Source organism: Anolis sagrei, chromosome 7, assembly GCF_037176765.1.
Source record: "Anolis sagrei isolate rAnoSag1 chromosome 7, rAnoSag1.mat, whole genome shotgun sequence".
Lineage (NCBI taxonomy): Eukaryota > Metazoa > Chordata > Lepidosauria > Squamata > Dactyloidae > Anolis > Anolis sagrei.
Window position 1 is genome coordinate 30,478,379 of NC_090027.1, and position 21,024 is coordinate 30,499,402.

Here is a 21,024-nt window from a genome sequence, read left to right on the forward strand (position 1 = left end):
ACATCACATTGTTGGTTCATGTTTAACTTGTTGTCTACAAGGACTCCAAGATCTTTTTCACACGTACTGCTCTCAAGCCAGGCATTGTCCCCCATTCTGTATCTTCATCCTCTAGACAGGGTGAAAGCATCCTAGCATGTTGAATTCATCCCATCTGATGAGATCCTAAATGGCTTTTATTTTGGCATGAACTTTTGTGGTTATAAAACCACTTCTTCAGAAGCAGTACTAAAAAAGTAGATTTATATCCATGAAAGTTCAATCTAAAATAAAACCCAATTGGCCTTGGAGTAATAGAATCATAGAGTTGGAAGAGACTACATGAGCCACCTAGTCCAACTCCCTGCCATGCAGAAAAAGCACAAAGTACCACCGACAGATGGTCATCCAGCCTCAATTTAAAAGCTTCCAAGAAATTAGCTTCCACCATAGTCCGAGGCAGAGAGTTCCACTGCTGAATAGCTCCTACAGACAGGAAGGTCCTCCTAATGTCCAGGTGGAATCGCCTTTCCTGTAATTTGAACCCATTGCTCTGCGTTCTAGTTTCCAGGCCGCAGAAAACAAACCTGCTCCCTCTTCCTTATGATATCCTTTCACATATTTGTACATGGTTATCATGTTTCCTCTCAACCTTCTCCTCTGCAGGGTAAACATACTCAGTTCTTTATTACTCTTCTCATAGGGCATGGTCTCCAAACCTTTGATCATTTTATTTGCCCCCCCCCCCCTTTGGGCACCTTCCAGCTTGCCAGTATCTCTTTTGAACTGTGGTACCCAGAATTGGACACAATATTCCAGGTGAGGTCTAACCAAAGCAGAATACAAAGGCAGCATGACTTCTCTCGATCTAGACACTACTTCTTTTGATAGAATAATAGAATCATGGAATCAAAGAGTTGGAAGAGACCTCACGGGCCATCCAGTCCAACCCCCTGCCAAGAAGCAGGAATATTGCATTTAAATCACCCCTGACAGATGGCCATCTGGCCTCTGCTTAAAAGCTTCCAAAGAAGGAGCCTCCACCACACTCCGGGGCAGAGAGTTCCACTGCTGAATGGCTCTCACAGTCAGGAAGTTCTTCCTCATGTTCAGATGGAATCTCCTTTCTTGTAGTTTGAAGCAATTGTTCCGCGTCCTAGTCTCCAGGGAAGCAGAAAACAAGCTTGCTCCCTCCTCCCTGTGGCTTCCTCTCACATATTTATACATGGCTATCATATCTCCTCTCAGCCTTCTCTTCTTCAGGCTAAACATGCCCAGCTCCTTAAGCCGCTCCTCATAGGCCTTGTTCTCCAGACCCTTGATCATTTTAGTTGCCCTCCTCTGGACACATTCCAGCTTGTCAATATCTCTTGAATTGTGCAGCCCAAAATCCCATTGACTCTTTTAGCTGCTGCATCACACTGTTGTCTCATGCTCAACTTGTCCATGAAGACTCCAAGATCTTTCTCACATGGACTGTTGTCAAACCAGACATCACCCATTTTGTATATTTGCATTGTATTTTTTATTTTTATTTTTTGCCTAAGTGTAGTGTCTTACATTTGTCCTTGTTGAAATACATTTTATTTGTTTTGGCCCAGCTCTTTAATCTGTTAATGTCATTTTGAATTCTGATCCTGTCCTCTAGAGTATTAGTTCCTAATTTGGGGTCATCTGCAAACTTGATAAGCATGCCCTCTAAACCTTCATCTAAGTCATTAATAAAGACTTTGAACAATACGGGTCCCAGGACCGAACCCTGTGGCACTCCGCTAGTCACTTCTTTCCAGGATGAAGTGTAACCACCCTTCCAGTTCAGTCGCTTATCCAATTACAGGTCCACCTAATTGTAGGATTGTCTAGCCCACATTTTACTAGTTTGCTTGCAATAAGGTTGTAGGGGACTATGTTAAAGGCCTTACTGAAATCAAGATGTGCTACATTCGCAGCATACCCTGCATCTACCAAACTTTTAACTATATCAAAAAATAAAGAGATAAGATTGGTCTGGCATGACTTTTTTTTTTTTTGAGAAATCCATGTTTACTTCTAACCATCACAACATGCCTTTCTGATTGCAGACTCTCCTCCTTAATGGTCTGCTCCAGAATCTTTCCTGGTATTGATGTCAGGCTGACTGGATAGTAATTGTTTGGGTCCTCTTTTCCCCACTTCTTTTGAAGATAGTGTCAACATTTGCCTTCCTTCAGTCTGCTGGGACTTCTCCTCTCCTCCAAAAACTGTCAAAGATTATTGCCAGTTGTTCTGAAATGACCTCTGTTAGTTCCTTCAATACTCTTGGATGTAGTTCATCTGGCCTTGGGGACTTGAATTCATTTAGAGTAGCCAAGTATTCCTGGACGTAAGCATTCTGTCATTTCTGTTCTTTTTTTTTTCCCCATCGGCAAACCTTTCTCATTTTTATCTCATTTTAACACCGCAACTTCTTCGAACATTAACGATATACTTGAAAATGTACAGACAATGCATTCTGGCAATTTAAAGTTTGGAAGAAGTTACTTTTAAACTAATGTGTTCTAGATAGCATGACCAATGGATGCAGTGATTGCAGGATTTTGGAAGCTATAGTCAGAAAAGATAACCCACCCCTAAACCCTTGAAAATCCCAGAGCTGAAGAAAGTATTGAAGTAGAGTTTCAGATATGAAGAGAGATGACAGATTGTAATATCTGTCTTATAATGTCTGTCTGTTTAAGGAGCTCCATTGGCTGCCATTCATTTACCGGTCCAAATTCAAGGTGCAGGTGCTTACCTACAAAGCCCTAAATGGTTTGGGACCCGCCTATCTGCGTGACCGCATCTCTGTGTACGAACCTACACGATCTCTTCGATCATCTGGAGAGGCCCTGCCCACACTCCCACCACCATCGCAAGCGCGATTGGTGGGGACGAGGGAGAGAGCCTTCTCGGTGGTGGCCCCTCGACTCTGGAATTCACTCTCCAAGGACATTAGGCAAGCCCTAACTCTGGCAGTCTTTAGGAGGAGCCTAAAAACGTGGTTGTTTCAGTGTGCCTTCCCAGAATAAGGAAACTCCCAGCAATATGTCCCTAAACGCTCTTTATTAGTGATCTAAGATTGTCTGCACACTCATCCCTCTCCAAAAACTTCTACCTCAGTTCCATGTCACCTTGTCATGCCCAGCATTATTATTATTTTTTTTAAAAAAAAAATTATTACATTTGGCCCAGCCATAAGTTTTTAAACATGTCGTGTTACTGTTAATGTTTATTGCTTATTTTTGCTAATGAGATATTTATTGTTTTGTATTATTGTTGTTATTGTTTATTGTTGTATTGTGGGCTTGGCCTCATGTAAGCTGCACCGATCACTTGGGGAGATGGTAGTGGGGTACAAATAAAGTATTATTATTATTATTATTGTGATGTAATTCTTCACTATCAAATCAAATCAAATCATGTATTTAGGTCATAGACCAGCACAGGAAATAAAGATCACAGTTTCATACAAAATTGGTACATTTAGTCCATTTAAAATGTAGATACTAAAGCACAATTGGGGGGGGGGGGGAGCTCAGAGGCATTTTTTTTTACTCAGAGGAAATACCTAGTAATTTTAGCAATTTTCTTCTTGCTGGGAGAAATTCTTCAAAAATCATACAGTTCACAAAGTCTGTTCTCAATTCAAAACTTTCTCTATTCATCAATGTTTTGTGCAGAAAATTATATTTTCTATGAGAGAACAGCATTTTCCGCCCCTCCCTCCAAGTAATCCTCCTTCATAGAAATATTATTGGCACAGAAAATGCTGTTTTCAGCATATAAATTCTGACAACTGTGCAAAACAACTATGTGCAAACTTTGTGCAGAACAAGTCCTGAACTTTAAAAAGATGCTCATCCGTCCAGGATACATCTCATTGAGGTTTCTCAACTCTTTATAAAACCCATGTTTTTCAGCAATTCTATGAATATGTTAAAATATTACTTCCTTCCCTACTCTCGTGGCAAGGCATATCTGACTAATCTATGCAGAAAACTAACTGTTGTGGGCTTAATTAACCTTTAAAAGAGGGAAAACCTCTGGGGAAACAAGTCTGTAAACAAATAAGTGACTGTTGGGAGGTTTTGCAGTCTGGATTGGATAGAAGAGGGATTTTTATGTTATTTATTTTTAATTTTATTTGTGAGTCTTCACACTAACTGCATAAATACTAAAGAATCAGGGTTTAAAAGAGGGGCAATTTGGCCTCCACCAATTCAGGATTTACACATCAGTTGGTTTACCTCCCCCCTCCCAATTCTACAAAGTCAGCACGAAGGAATCCTGATTGTCTCTTCAAACTCTGATCCTTGTACTTCATCTTTAATGAGGAGACCGGCGACTTCCTTCAAGGGCTTTATGCTAGATATTTATATGAACACAGACATGCAAGTTGTCTGTTTTACATATTACTGCCCTGATTTTTCCAAGTCCATGCAATGAATAATTTACCAAAAACGTGTGTAAGTATCTCTTTATTATTCATTATAATGAACTGAGACGGGAGTAATAGTCCACTAGACTGCAATCCCCCTAGGGCTCAACTTAACTAGGCTGTGCCTAGCTCTCCCACAGTTAATTTGAATAACGGGAGAGTTTGCATGTTAGAACATCGGGCTTCTGCCATTGCAACCCAGGATTAAGATGAATAGGAAGTGAGCGGCTTGGAGACCGGGAAAGAGAATAAGGCTCCCTGCAGTGGAATGAAGGGGAAAGAAATGTTGCTCAGTGAAAGAAGGGTTGAATCAATGATAGAACCACCAGGCTGAAGTCATTGCGGAATGGCACGATATGCAGTTTCCTATGCAGGGTGGAAGGGGAAATCCACAAGGCATGATCTTTATTTATTTATTTACTATATTTATATACCGTCTCTCTCAGCCCACAGGCGACTTGGGGCAGTATCAAGACCATAAAATACAATTAAAAACATTAAAATGTTATAAAACCATAGCAAAATTAATAGCAAAAATATATCATTAGTGTATTCTTAGTGAAAACATTGATCAATCACATTGTCTAATTGTGCCATTTCCTATGTCAGTCACGCTGTACTTGAAAATGCTTGCACAAAAAGCCAAATCTTGACTTTATTTATTTTTATTATTTATTTACAGCATATATATTTCGCCCTTTTCACCCTGCAGGGGACTCAGGGCAGATTACAATGTACACATATATCATCATCATCATCATTATCATCATCACTTTATTTCTTAATTAGTCGCTCTCCACCAAGGTGCTCCGAGCGACTTACAATTTAAAACAGTTTATACACAATATAAAACATTCAATATAAAAACATTCAACATAAAAACATTCAACATAAAACATTCAACATAAAAACATTCGGCAGTGACTATGGCAAAATTATGGCAAACATTCAATGCCAATATATGGCAAACATTCAATGCCAATTAGACATGCAACGTATATAGACATACACAGAGGCTATTTAACTTTTTCTGGCCGCCAGGGGAGCTGTCGCTTTCATTGTCCATCTGCAACACTGATGAAGTACTTCCACATTCCCCGCATGCTTTGCTGGAGTGCTTTTTGCTGGAGTCTTTTTATGGCCTCATAAATTAGTTAATTTAACCTCCCCACACATAGGTGGTACCTAATTTTCCTACTAGACAGATGCAACTGTCTTTTGGGTTGCAAAGGTTGACAATAAGCTACACAAAATTGGCCAGAAGCTCACTCCGACCTGGGCTGGCTTCGAACTCATGACCTTCTGGTCAGAGTGATCTTAATGCAGCTGACACTCAGCCAGCTGTGCCAGAATCGCAGAATGTCAAAAGGGAAGGGGCCGATCTAATATCCCTAGGGAGGGCGTTCCATAGCCGAGGGGCCACCACTGAGAAGGCCCTGTCTCTTGCCCCACCAGCCGTGCTTGTGACAAGGGCAGGATCGAGAGCAGGGCTTCCCCAGACGATCTTAAAGTCCTGGACGCTTCATAAGGGGAGATGCGTTCGGACAGGTAAGTTGGGCCAGAACCGTTTAGGGCTTTGTAAGCTAAAGCCATCACTTTGAATTGTGCCCGGTAGCAAATTGGCAGCCAGTGGAGCTGGCGCGACAGAGGAGTTGTATGCTCACTGAGCACCGCTCCTGTTAGCAATCTGGCTGCCGTCCGTTGGACCATTTGAAGCTTCTGGACAGTCTTCAAAGGCAACCCCATGTAGAGAGCATTGCAGTAGTCCTTTGGAAGATATGGAAGAGGCAGATGCTCCAGATAACATCTCATTGAATTGAGGCAAAGAGATTGCTAAGCATGGATTTATTTATTTATTATTTATATTTATTTACGTCATTTTTATCCCACCCATTTCAGCCAGAAGGTGACTCGGGGTGGCGTACAGATGCGCCACAATTAGATCCTGTATATAAAAACATACATATATCGGTTAAAACAATTAAATCACATCCTAGTACATATAAAAACTATAAAACTGTAGAAGTTTATAAAAAACAGTGTTATCCAATCCAATTCCTCATCCGTTTACATGGATGTCCAGAAAGATGTCAACTGAGGCATAAAATGGAGTGGATGGCTAGCATCACTTCTGAGGAGATCCAAAAATGGGGTGGGATGACTAGAATCATGCCTGCTGGGGTACAACAATGGGGTGAGGTGACTAAAATTGTACCAGCACAAAGAGTGTAGCATCACACCTGCTAGGGTGGCAAAATGAGACATTGTGGCTGGAATTGTGCCTTCTGAGGTGGTAAAGCAAGACAGGATAACTAGTAGCATGCCCATTGTGGTACTACAAAGGACAGGGCCACTTGGGGGTGAAGTTCAGCATGTGGTAGTTGAAACATGAAGGCTTATTGCAAGCCATGAATGCTTGTCAGAGTAAGTCTTATGTCATCCATGCAGCTCACAGGTAAAGATAACCTGCTTGTATCTATGGAAACAGTGATGTCAGCCCAAAACAGTAATCTTAAATTCACCTGTAAATTGAATATTTTCCTTAGTACTGGATAAGGATGAATTGTTAAGCCCAAACTGTGATGCCGTATCTAGCAGAGAACAAATCCAGTCTCAAGCCAAATTGAATTTGCTCAAATGAGGTAGAGAACTGGAGTGCAAGGAGCATGTGAAATGCTTTTCCAATAATTTCAAGGCATTTCTAGTACAATTTATATTTACATATCTGCAGATCTTCTTTTTTATGTGGCTTATGACAGCTGCTAATCATTGCAAGGGAGAAAAAAAAGTGCTATTGAGGGTGTTCATGGCCGGAATCACTGGGTTGCTGTGAATCACTGGGTTGGAAGGAAAGTATCTTCATTCATTTTGTTTTCATAGTCCAGAAGGAAGAAAATAGCAAAGATTTTCTCTCTGATGGTCAAGATAGGAATTTGCACATTTTGCCAATGGATCTCAAGACTTTATGTGAAAATTTCACGAATGGTTTGTAAGTGTGTATGTGCAAACAATCTCATGGTCATCTCAATTATTGTTTAAACTGTAAGATGCTTTGAGGACCTTACAGTTTAAGACAGGAAGTAAATAGATAGATAGATAGATAGATAGATAGATAGATAGATAGATGTAACAATAATAATACCATCTTCCTGTGACAAAGAATTGGTGGGATCACATGCTGGAAAAAGTTACAGACAATGAACACGTCAAGCTGGGTGCAGTGCCTAAAGACCTTGGCCTGCACTTAAACACAATCGGCGCTGACAAAATTACCATCTGTCAGCTGCAGAAGGACATCTTACTGGGGTCTGCACGCATTATTTGCTGATATATCACTCAGTCCTAGACACTTGGGAAGTATCTGATGTATGATCAGGGGTGGCTCAACCCATTACGCAAAGTAAGCATTTGCAGTACAGTTGATTTTGCCCAGGGGTGCTCTTGAGGCGCTCTTGGGGGCAAATAGGCCTTGACATATGCGAGTTGTAGTCACTGGGATGTATAGTTCACCTACAATCAAAGAGCATACTGAACTCAACCAATGATGGAATTGAACTAAATATGGCACACAACTCCAATGATGAACAGAAAATATCAGTGATTGTTTGGGGGGGGGGGGGGCGGGCACCAAAATACTGTTTGCTTACCATTGAAAATTACCTAGAGTCGCCTCTGTTTATGATCCAATACAGAGTGTCTGCTGTTGTGTTTCTAATAATGATGATGATGATGATGATGATGATGATGATGATGATCAATCAATCATTATCAATAATCAATAATAATAACCACTTTCTTTTGTTTTCTCTTTAGGTGTACTGTGGATGACAGAGTCACTCGAGTAGCTTGGCTCAATCGTAGCACAATTCTTTATGCCGGGAATGACAAATGGTCAATAGATGACCGAGTGGTTATCCTCACGAACACCAAAACCCAGTACAGCATCATGATCCATAATGTGGACATATATGACGAAGGCCCTTACACCTGCTCTGTACAAACAGACAATCATCCAAAGACATCGCGGGTCCATCTCATAGTGCAAGGTAAGACTCAGTGGAGACTGTGGAAGAACTGAAAACAAAAGCAAAATATCATCTAGTGTTTTCAGTTCCCTGGGGCTTTGAATAGATGCACTTGATGGCTGATGTTCAGAAACTTTTGGATCAAATGGTTTCTGTTTATTGTCCTGCCGCTTAATCATGGGGCCTTTAGATTCCACCTTATCCTCATCTACTATAGACATGAGTGGTGTCCACTTTCTTGGTGGGAGAGTACAAAAGAGCTTGATAGCTAATCACAGGCTTCTTTCTGTGCCGTTTGATTGGAAGAGCCTTGCTGTGTCATTTGTGTCGCAGTTCTAAACAGATCTTTTGGCATAGCAACTTTTGAGTTACAGGTCTGCACTGTAATGTAACAGCATGGATTTGTGACATTACTCCAACATCGCAGTTGGGGTGGATGTGTGACAGCCATTTTATAGTTCTCAATATATACAGACAGTCCCTGAGTTACAAACATCTGACTTACAAATGGCTCATACTTAAGAACAGGAGTGAGACAGTAAGAAGTGCAAGAAATCTCCCCCTTGGAAGGGAATTTCACTCCTGGAAGAGTTATTATGCGGAAAAGATGCTTCAACTACAGGATTATGCCCCAGTCCTTGTTTCCATAGCAGGCCATTTTGTTTCAAAATCCAAATATCACAAAGACAGAAAGTGAGGTGAAATTTTTGAACAAGGGCACAGACAGCAAAGCTAACACCAGAGGAGTGTTAACCCTTCCCTATGCTATCCAAAGCTTATACATTGCTGGAGTTGCACTTAAAAATGTACCTTGGGGATTGCCTGTAATGTTGGGTTTTTCTTTTTTAAATTACTTTTTCTGTTTTAAATTGTTGCTAATCTCTTTAATGAACCACTGTGAAAAGATGGCTTCACATTTTAAATATATACCTGAAAAGCATAGGAGAGGATCTTGGTTTCACTTTGGAGGGTTTAGTTTTGAAGACAGAACCAGTGTTGAGAGGTTAACAAGTCATAAGAGGAATGCAGTTGTTTTCCCTCTTCTTTATGTTTTCCTTAGAAAAAGGAATGATGCATAGTGCACACTACTTGAAGTTGCAACAGAGTTGTTGGGCATTCCTTGGCCACTGAAACATGCTTTGAAATTATAGGAGCATTATGCTGGTACGGCTGTACCAGGAGCTCCAACTTTATTTGCTTTGTATTACATGTTTGCTTGCAGTCCAAGGTTTCAGGGATTCTGCAGAAAGGTGGCTTCCTTTGGTTGCAGTCGTAGGGCAAGTCACCTGTCCATCATCGTTAAGTTTTGGTCCCGCCCCTTGCTCAGGGCAATTGGGAAGGGAAGGGAGCCATTTTTAGTTAATCTCAGTAAGGAAAGCTAATTTAGAGGACGTGTACAAGCTTCTCCTGTACAAAAGCTTCAACCCTTAAGACTTTCTGGGGGAGAACAGTCTTAAAAGCATCCAAAGATCTCCAAAGATTTCCAGGGAAACAGCCCTAAAGCTTTGAGAAATTTCGGAGGGTAAACAGTTTGGAAGACCAAAGAACTCCAGCTGGAAAATCTACTGGCCTTACTGGTAGGTCCACTCGATGCTCGAGACACAGTTCGACCTGGTAGTGGAGCCCACATCAGTAAGACTTAGATTACAGTCAGCCTGGGAGAAGTTAAAAGGGATTTTCCTTTAAAGTAAAGAAACAGTCATTGAAGACAGTTGCCTGTCCCTCATGGGCAAGATTAGGAAGCCACCAGTTGCATAAAAGCCTGGAAGCATTTGTTTAACTTTCTTTAAGACAAGAGAAGTTTCTGTTTGATTGTTCATTAATAAAGGACTTTGTTATACTTCACAAGCCATCTAAAGACCATTTGTGGTGGAAAATCTCTGAGAACTTCTCTTCGGGGGGCCCTGGCTTCCCACTGGGCTCAAGTTGCATGTCCTATCTTAAAGGCAATTCTTTACAGGCCCAGCGCGTGACAGAACAAGCATCCTGGGATAAATACTAGATTATAGTGGTAACATTTATGGGTGTGTGTGTGGGGGGGGGGGTCATTTCAGGATATACCTTTAATACATGGGTATATGGTATTCTAAATATTCTGCTACCCCTTGGTCCAGCACATGTTTTGGCTTTGTTAAGGAAGGAAATAACTTGCAAGCACTTGTGAATTTCATGGTCCTAGTGGTCTTCATTGCAGGACAATCACCAACCCCCCAAAACTATTATGTTCTCCCGGGGCAAGCAATCAACCCAACTGTGACTCAAACAGTAAAAGAAAAAATTCCAAAGTTTCCAATTATATAGTTCTTGGATTGGGAGAATTGAACTCTCCAGTGTAAGCCGGGAATATAGGCATATTTGTGCTTTGCAAGCTGCATTTCCTAGTGTCAACCTATGTTTTTATTGTATGAGAACACACACACAAATGTTTTTCACTTGTCTCTTTCTTCTGATGAATGCATTCATAGATCTTTTAATTCTGTCTGGCCACCACTTCCTTCTTCCTTAGAGAATTTGTTTGGGGCTGTTCTGTGACAGATAAAACTTGACATAATGCACATATGCTTAAGCAAATTAGTTGAAGATATGTCCCTCTCCCTCTCTGGTGCTCTCTCATTATGTTACCAAAGTGTCCTTCTGTGGAAAAACATTACCCACCTCCTCCTTAAAAGTTTGATGGAACGAGACAGCAGGGATTACCTGGGGCACAATTTGAAGATATTGGGGGTCCCAGATGGGTAGAATCCAGCCTGTGTCAGTTCTGTCTTTCCTGCCTAGCATGAGAGTCCAAGTTCCAAAGGAACAGAGGGGTTTCTAAATATGGAAGGCAATGCCTCAGTGGCACTTCAGTGGCCTTGACAGCAGAATTATCTTCTGTGGGGGAAAATACAGTGCCAAAATAAAAGAACTGTCAGGTGCTGTAGAGGAAGAGACTCAAACAGAACAAGGCTATCACTTTCCAGAGCTGAGAGAGAAGACAGATTGTGTAAGTATGTCAAAGTCATTGCAGGCCATAAAAGGGCTTTTGGCACAGAGCTTCAAGGGATAATGCTGCAAGAGAGCTGACTTCGCCTAACATGAGCTGTTCAGTAGAAAAAGAAGGAGTATCTGAGTCTTTTTTGAGAGAAACATCTTGGAGTTTCCACATCAGGAGGAGGGAGCCCCAAGCATCTCCCCTTTTGAGGGAGATCAAGTGCAAAGGAAATGTTTCGTTCCACTAAGAAGACTCGGAATAGATTTTTCTGTTGGGTCTATGGGATGCTGGTGATTGTATGGAATCCGACCAGCCGTTGTCTTCCATTGTTAGTGTTCTGCACTTTAATTTAAAAGTCTTTACCCAGACAATCTTGATTCTGTGCTGGGAAGGGGTGGAATTAGTCAACTTATATGCATGATATGAATTAGAGCTATGCAAAACCCACCTGCTTAGGTTTGCAAAAGTGAATGCTGGGGATGTAATTGTTTGTTAATGTTCTTCTCTTAAGGAGAATGCAAGTAATTTGAGCCACACACAAACCCCACACACACCATGCAGTTTTTAAAGATTATGGCCCATTAGATTGCTATGTGCATATTCTGCACAATAATATTTTCTGTACAGAATTTCTTTCCCTGGAGAAAATCCTGTTCCTTGTTCATAAAGTGTTATTTCCTAGGCCTGGGTAACAACTGAAAATTTTGTTTCTAAAATCAATTTGTATTTGGGGGGGGTTTTTGTTTCGATATTTAAAATAATTACAAAATTTTCCTTTTAAAAAGTTCGATATTTACGAAATTTCGTAAATGGTAAAAAATTAACGAATCGATTTCCGAAACAATAACGAATCGATTCGTTAATGGCGGACGCGACTGCGAAATATGCTAAAAAACCTCCAAAAACTTCTGAAGCTTCCCTCTCCCTCTGTTCTTGACTGTTGGTGTGATATTATAATTTTTTTCACTAATTAAACCATAAAACTGGCCCAGACATGCGGAAATAATAACAAAACGACCTCAAAACAATAACGAAACGAATACAATAACGAAATACGAAGCATTTACAAAACGTGTTTAAAAATTCGTTTTTTTAAATAATTGCCCCAGAATGGTTCGTTATCGTTTTGTAATTGGAAAAATTAACGAATTATTAACAAATTACGAATTAACGAAATGAAACCGCCCAGGCCTATTATTTCCTTCATGAATTTGGCATAGGAAAAGTTCCAAACTGAGGGTTCTTGTTAGTCCATAATTCTTCTCATCAGCATTTCTCAAGAGTTGTATGCATTGGATTGCTTTGAGTTTTCTAAGCAGCATGGCCATGTTGCAGAAGCATTCTCTCCTGACATTTCACCCACATGTATGGCAGGCATCCTCAGAGGTTGTGAGGTCTGTTAGAAACTAGGCAAGTGAGGTCTATATATCTGTGTTTATAGATCTAGTTTCACAACCTCTGAGGATGCCTGCCATAGATGTGGGCAAAACATCAGGATAGAATGCTTCTGGAACATGGTCATGCAGCCTGGAAAACTCACAGCAACCCAGTGATTCTGGTCATGAAAGCCTTTGACATAACACTTGTATGCATTGTTTTAATACTCCTTTCGTCTGTAGTGAAGGTGGGGGAAAGTCTATTCATGAATAAATGGACATTTGGGGGAGTTATGATCAGTTGATTCAAATATCAAGGGCTTGTATTTGAATGATGTGTCATTCTTGGAAGTCAGAATGCTTAGCAAGGGAGCAGCACTCTCTGAACCTTCATCCTAATATTTAGGTGGCATGCCTTTCCCTGTACTTTGAATCCATTGCCCCATGTCCTAGGGTGCATCTACACTAATGGTTTTTGAACTTCAGCTCCCAGAACTCCTGACCAAGCTGCCATAGACATGGGTGAAACGTCAGGAGAGAATGCTTCTGGAACATGGCCATACAGCCTGGAAACTCACAGCAACCCAGTGATTTTGGTCATGAAAGTCTTTGACAACACAGTCGTATGCATTGTTTTCAATAAGTGGACATTTTGGGGAGTTATGAGCAGTTGATTTAGTTATCAAGGGATGGTATCTAAATGATATGCCATTCTTGGAAGTCAGAATTCTTATCAAGGGAGCAGCATTCTCAGGATGTGCATCCTAATATTTAGGTGAGATCCCATTCCCTGTACTTTTAATCCATTGCTCCATGTCCTAAGGTGCATCTACACTAGTGGTGCACAACCAAAACACCCTTGAGCTCCCAGAACTCCTGACCAAGCTGGCTAGGGCTTCTGGGTGTAAAGTCCCAAACACTTGGAAGGCCAAAGGTTGTGTACCACTGATCTACATTGTGGAATGAATGAAGGTTGACACAATTTTAGCTGCCATGGCACAATGCTATGGGATCTTTGGAGTTGTAATTTTACAAGGTTTTAACCTTCTCTACCAAAATAGTTCTGGTGACCTACAGCACCCAAAATTCCACAGTGTTGGGCTATGGCAATTAAAGAACTGCCAGACTGCATTTTTCTACCATGTAAATGCACCCCTTGTCTCAAGTACAGCAGCAAACAGGTTTGTTCCATCTTCCTTTCAAATATTTAAACTTCATGCTCATATCTTAGACACTTTCTGCAATATATCAGCGGGCACCATACTCTGTTGCCATTTGCTTTCTTGTGAACATGGCTTTCTAGTGGTGGAGAGTTATTTAGCCGCTTAGGAAGATATTATTGCTTAGACCAGTACAAGATTCCCCATCCTTAGAGCTGCATAAATATTTAGCACAAGAGCAAAGGGTGACAATGTTTCCCTTCATAAATAAATGATTCATACAGAAACAGAAAATATGCCCAAAGCTGGTGGATAAATTATTCACGAGGAATAATGTGACCAGTTTAATCCATGGGGGGTTCTTGTTACTCTTCCCCATCGCTCTCTGCCCCACTGTCAACAATTGGTAAAGAGATAGGGTCCTTCTCTCTTCTAATTGGAAAGTAAGTCCAGTGGGCCGGCTTCATTGCAACAGCTATCAGTTTTTGTCTGGACTATAGATTAATTCTTCAGAGTTAGTGTTAGTTCAGGTTTGATAAAGATAATGAAAGTTTCCTAATCCTCTTAAAGAAGATTTATCTGGCTGAGTAGAAAGCTATCACAATACAATAAGGCATATATAAAACTGAGGCCTAACCTTGCCTTTAATTTCAAACAGTTGATGGATATTGATTTTGCAATCGGTAAATATGGGAAATACAAGGGGAGGAGTTGAAATTGTTGCTTTGCCCTTTTTTTTCATTTTGAAAAAAAATAACAGTCCACAAAAAGAAACATTACAATAATTTGCTTTTCTTGATATGCACTTCTGGTTTTTCAAAAAATGCGGCAAAAGTCGTTTTGTGGTTGTTTGGTGTTTTCCCCCTTCTTGACAGGAATCAACTGTCCTTATCAGAGAAAAATATCCCCATCCATCACTGTTATATATCTAGTTAATTGAGTGTAGATGTAGACAGCAACTTGGGACAAGTGCCAGAGTTTATTTACTAGAAAAACATGCACGTATTTTTGTAGATGTGGACACAATTGCTTGTTCACAGAACATATTGAATTAGTTATTGCTGGGAATAGAGTCCATGATCTCTACAAGGTAACACAGGAATTCTCTACCTGCTGGCCATACCTTGCCATTGGAGGTCATGCTTTTACTCTCTCCTTCTAATTACAAGCTGTTTATGAGCTTGCGTGCGAATTTAAGAAAGTTGCTCCTTGTGTTTTGGAGCAGGAGATATATACTGAATTTATTTATTTGTTATATATTTCCAGCATTTCTACCCCATTGTTCTTAACCCCCGAAGGGTGACTCAGGGTGTCTTACACCACAACAATTCAATGCCACAACATACAAACAATATAAACAACTAAAACAACAATTTAAAACCATAAATAAAACAAATTAAGCATTATTGTCAAAATATATAGCCATTTCCAGTCTGATTCATCATCCAAAGTGCTGTCATGCCTGCTATCCGAAAGCCTGGTCCCAAAACCATGACTTACGTTTCTTCCTAAAAGAAAGGAAGGATGAAGCTGACCTACTCACACTAAGGAGAGAGTTCCACAGGCATGGGGCCGCCACTGAGAAGGCCCTGGTCACAGAAGGGAAGATCAGACCAGTACCCATGGTCAGTGGACATTACAGTCCAAAAAGTAACATATATACACAGACACACACATGCACAATTTATGGGGAGTAGAATAATAGGGGATAGAAACCATCGTATAGTGAGTTTGTAGTTCATAGAATTGCCTTTTTGTTCATTTGCTAGTATAGTTTGTGCATGTCTGTCAATGTAGATGTCTGGTTTTTTATGTTTTTTTTCTGATTTAGTGTGTGTGATTTGCTGAAGTAAAGTAAAGGTAAAGGTTTCCTCTTGATATTAAGTCTAGTCATGTCTGAATCTGGGGGGTGGTGCTAATCTCTAAGCCAAAGAGCCAGCGTTGTCTGTAGACGGCTCCAAGGTCATGTTATGACTGCATGGAGTGTTGTTACCTTCCCACCGGAGTGGTACCTATTGATCTACTCACATTTGCATGTTTATGAACTGCTAGGTTAGCAGAAGCTGGGACTGATAGTGGGAGCTTTTTTCTCCTAAGTTTTCTTCTGAATTACAACCCTAGCTTCTGTGCAGCAGCAATAGCTTGTTGGTGCAAGATGCTGTCAGTCTTAGAAAGTTTTAATATTTATTTCAGTTTTTACCATTGTCATTTTAGCATCTAAATGTTTAATACCATTTTAACTATCTTATTCAATGCTGGGTTTTAACTTTGCTTTTCACATTGTATCTTAATACCCAAATGTATATTTGCCTATTCTGACGTTTATACATTTTTTGATGCTGGTCATTGACTGTAATAAACACACACACATAGTTATATACAGTTATATATAAATAAATAGTTTCCACTGATGGTGGAAATGTACCTCCGTCAGTATATTGTGCCATTACTGGGTTGAAAAAAATATCCAGATGTATGAGAAAAAGGTTTTATATTTTAAAGGTTTTATATTTTAAAGTAAGATTTCAAAACCTTTGTGCTCAGTAATGGCACAATATACTGATGGAGGTACATTTCCACCAATAAATGAGAACTATTTATTTATTTATTTAATGTTTCTACTAATGTTGATTCTGTAATCTCTTTAGCCTCAGATGATGTTTGTTTGGCAGCAATCCCCAGGTTTTGTGAAGTTGAAGGCCATTAACCAAGGGACAATCTTTTTTTCCCCCTTTGGTCATATATATATTTCTTTCATCCTGGCTTGAAATCCGTCTCCAGACAACAGCTTGGGTTCTCCTGGGAGTTTTTGTTTGCATCCGAACCATCTGCTTTAAGAATCTTGATGTGGTTTTCTCTTCTCAAAGACCTTGTTCCCCCACCCCATGCCTTGAATTAGCATTTTATTAGGTGCTTTCCTCCCAATGAGGACTTACCTGGCAAAAACCTGGAGGCTACACGTTGCACCACAACAACAAACTAAAGCTGTGAGATTGCAGGCAGAACCTGATGAAAGACCCAAATGCAAACAAAAGCCTTATCTATATTGTGCTTAGCATCTTTATCCACTTGTACAAAATAATAATAAAGGATTAAATTTAATTTCAATTCCCTGTGGTATCCCAGAAATTGTTTCTCCATGGCTGCTCCCAGGCTTTGGAACTCTGTTCCCAGAAAAGCTAGATTAGCACCTTCCTTTCTATCTTTCCACAAGAAGGTAAAAGCCTTTTTATTGTGGCAAACATTTGAAAATTGATACTTTCCAGAAAATAGGTCTTATGCTGAATTTTTATTTGTTGTAGTGCAGTATTAACTTAGTTTAACATTTTATTGTGGTTTAATTGCTTTTTAACTTTTGTACGCTGAATTTTTAATTATGGTAGATCTAGCTGTTGTAAGATGTCATGAGTCCCACACTGGGAAAACAGTAGGGTATAAATAAATATGGTCACTCTCCTTACTTACTTAGGCGATCCCTCATTGTCCGAGTAGGATAATCCTCCAGGGTGGGTCTGTAGGTGACTATGGAGCCCTATTCTTGATTTGCATTGTCTCCCGCAGTGAGGGCATTGGTTTCCAGGTGTAAGTTGGTCCCAGTCCGGGTTGGTTTGACGTGCCTTCTTCTTGGCACGTTTCACTCTCTCGCCCTCCATTCGTGCCTCTTCAAATTCTGCAGCACTGCTGGTCACAGCTGACCTCCAGCTGGAGCGCTCACAGGCCAGGGCTTCCCAGTTCTCAAAGTTTATGCCAGAGTTTTTAAGGTTGGCTTTGAGCTCACCTTTAAATCACTTTTCCTGCCCACCAACATTCTGTTTTGCATTCTTGAGTTCAGAGTAGAGCAACAGCTTTGGGAGATGGTGGTCAGGCATGTGGACAACGTGGCCGGTCCAGCAGAGTTGATGGTGGAGGACCATCGCTTCAATGCTGGTGGTCTTTGCTTCTTCCAGCACGCTGACATTTGTCCACTTGTCTTCCCAAGAGATTTGTAGGATTTTCCAGAGGCAGCGCTAATGGAATCATTCCACTTTTTAATCACCCACCCTTTGCACTTTTTTGAATTATACCCAGAACCCATGGAATTGATGCATAGTCTAGTCTTTTGCAACCACCAATTGCTTTTCTCTCTCAATCGAATCAGTGTAATCTTGTGTGTAAACTTGTATAGAAGTCATTCATGGTGTATCTTGCCTATTGCCTTGTAACATATATTTCTGCTGCAACAAACTAGCTATCAATAGAAAACTATATATTGAGCAAGGCAAGAATGTGCTGTATCAACCTAACAAATTGTCTTTTCTCAAAGGAATTTATCTGAAACCTAAGATGGTGTTGTGGTTAGATCTCTCAATGGTTCTTGCCTAGCTTACCTGTCTGAATGTATCTCCCTCTATGAATCACATCAGAGGTTAAGATCTTCTGGGGAGGCCCTACTCTTGGTCCCACCTCCTTCGCAGGTGGGGATGAGAGACAGGGCCTTCTCAGTGGTGGCCCCTCAGCTATGGAAGTCCCTCCCCAATGAAATCAGATCAGGTCCCTCCCTCCTGACCTTTAGAAAGAAATTAAAAAAACATGTTTGTGGGACCAAGCTTTCAGTAGTAAATTCAGTTCAATAGTGATATGGAATAAGAGCAAGGGGATGTCTGGTTTTCTTAAAAACTTCAAAATCGCTTCAAAAAGTTAATTTTTCTGACTTTATTCCGAATTACGAAGATTCCGACGGTACCTAACCATGCCTATGTACAATATTAAAATTAACATAATACTAAAATAATGATTACATTAACGTATGGGTCGGCAACTGTGGAAGGTTGGGAGTCACATCAGCCCCCATGAGAGGCTGTGCCTTCTCCCACAAAACAATACTTCCAAACACACTTAAAAAAAGATTCCACCTAAACATTAGGAAGAACTTCCTGATGGTAAGAGCTATTTGACAGCCAAATATTCCACCTTGAGTGTGTTGGAATCTCCTTCTCTGGAGATTTTTAAGTAGAGGTTGGATGGTCAAGTGCCAGAGGTGTTTTGATTCTGTGTTCCTACATGGCAGGGGGTTGGAATGGATGGTCCTTATGGTCTCTTCCACCTGGCCTTGGCTCAAGCCAGAGAAGCCAGTTTTAAAGCCAGAGAAGTTAGTTTTAAACCAGAGAAGGAAGGAATTTCCTCCGCTTGCTTTTCCCCGCTTCTGGTCCCTAGCCTCGGCTCAAGCCAGAGAAGCCAGTTTTAAAGCCAGAGAGGTTAGTTTTAAACCAGAGAAGGAAGGAATTTCCACCGCTTGCTTTTCCCCACTTCTGGAGTAAATCAACTATTTTCGAAATAAAGACCACCCAATGAAACAGGAAACAACACTTTCAAACCATTAATGAAAGGATTCAGAAGTTTTGAACATTTTTTCTGTGAAAATCGGAATTGACTTTAGAATCGAACCACCATTTGAAACGAGTTTTGAACATTTTTTTTAATCAACCAAGCCTAATTGTACATTGTTTTGGATAGAGTTCATTGGCCACTTTGAATATTTTAAGTTGAAAACTGATTCTTCATCTACCCATAAGCCAAAGGTAAAAAGCACCAGGCAGATTTCAATATTAGATCAGAACTATACCATCAGGACAATGAGAAAAAGGACTAAATTGGTGAAGTTGGAAGTTAGGATGAATAGAAGGGTTGTTTGCAAGACCTTTCTGCCTCCCTCCTTTAAATTTCTAAGACTGAAAATACTGCCCAGTACCTGTAGCTCTGGAAGGCACGGCAAGCTTTGACGGAAATACCAACAAACACAAATTGAAGCAGTGCTTAGCAGTCGCTTTGGCTAATCAACCTAATGGCATGCATTTCTGTGCTTCCATTGGCTAGCATGTTGGGCATTAATGACTTGTTAGCAGCTGTGTTCATGTCAATTAATTTATATTTGTATTTTGCAAAACTTAAAAGTTGCCCGGCTAGATTATTGATTCTTTGTCCCTCTGTTCAATTTGTTTTTAATTGCACCACTGCGGGGCCCAGCCTTCGCCAGTAGAAACCTTGTGATAAATCTGCCACAGACTGAACAATCAACAATAAATGTGTCTCTTCATGTCATTATTAATATGTCTCCTGGATTGGTTCATTACAGCAGTTAACAATGGTTTATAAAAGCCAGGGTGGCAGAATGCCAAGTGGAAAGGGCTTTTTTAAGCCACTGGCTATTTTGTCATGATAGGATTGATGGCTCTCTATGTGAGTGTATGTGCGAGAGATGGAAAGCAATGAAGGACTTCATTTTAATATAAAGAGTAAGTCACCAAATCCTCTTCATATATGTGTTTTCGAAGGCTTTCATGGCCATAATCACTGGGTTGCTGTGAGTTTTCCAGGCTGTATGGCCATGTTCCAGAAGCATTCTCTCCTGATGTTTACCCACATTTATGGCAAGCATCCTCAGAAGGTGTGAGGTCTGTTGGAAACAAGGTAAGTGAGGTTTATATATCTGTGGAATGTCCAGGATGGGAGAAAGAACTCTTGTATGTTGGAGGTAGGTGAACCACTTTGATTAGCATTTAATGGTCTAGCACAGCGTTTCTCAACCTGGAGGTAGGAACCTCGGGGGGGGGGGGGGGGTCACAAGATGTCAGAGGGGTCACCAAAGACCATCAGAAGACACAATATTTTCAGTTGGTCATGAGGGTTCCATGTGTGAAGTTTGGCCCAATTCTATCGTTGGTGCAGTTCAGAATGTTCTTTAGTTGTAGGTGAACTATAAATCCCAGCAACTACAATTTTCAAATGTCAAGGCCCGTTCTGCCTCAAACTCCACCAGTGTTCACATTTGGGCACATTGAGTATCCGTGCCAAGTTTGGTCCAGATCCATCATTGCTTGAGTCCACAGTGTTCTCTTGATGTAGGTGAACTACAACTCCAAAACTCAAGGTCAATGCCCACCAAACCCTTCCAGTAGTTTCTCTTGGTCATGAGAGTTCTGTGTGCCAACTTTGGTTCAATTCCATCATTGGTGGAGGTCAAAATGCTCTTTGATTGTAGGTTAACTATAAATCCCTGCAACTACAACTCCCAAATGAC

General features: G+C 40.6%; 1 protein-coding gene across 4 annotated transcripts in view; it reads left to right on the forward strand.

The window, feature by feature from the left end:
- The window catches only part of LOC132782822 (opioid-binding protein/cell adhesion molecule homolog), a 1,106,315-nt gene that overhangs the window by 847,109 nt on the left and 238,182 nt on the right, over positions 1-21,024 (forward strand). For all 4 annotated transcript variants that reach the window (XM_060787768.2, XM_067470764.1, XM_060787767.2 and 1 more), the window contains one exon: positions 8,249-8,481. In XM_060787768.2, the coding sequence (XP_060643751.2) occupies positions 8,249-8,481 (233 nt within the window). The remainder of the gene's footprint in view (positions 1-8,248; positions 8,482-21,024) is intronic.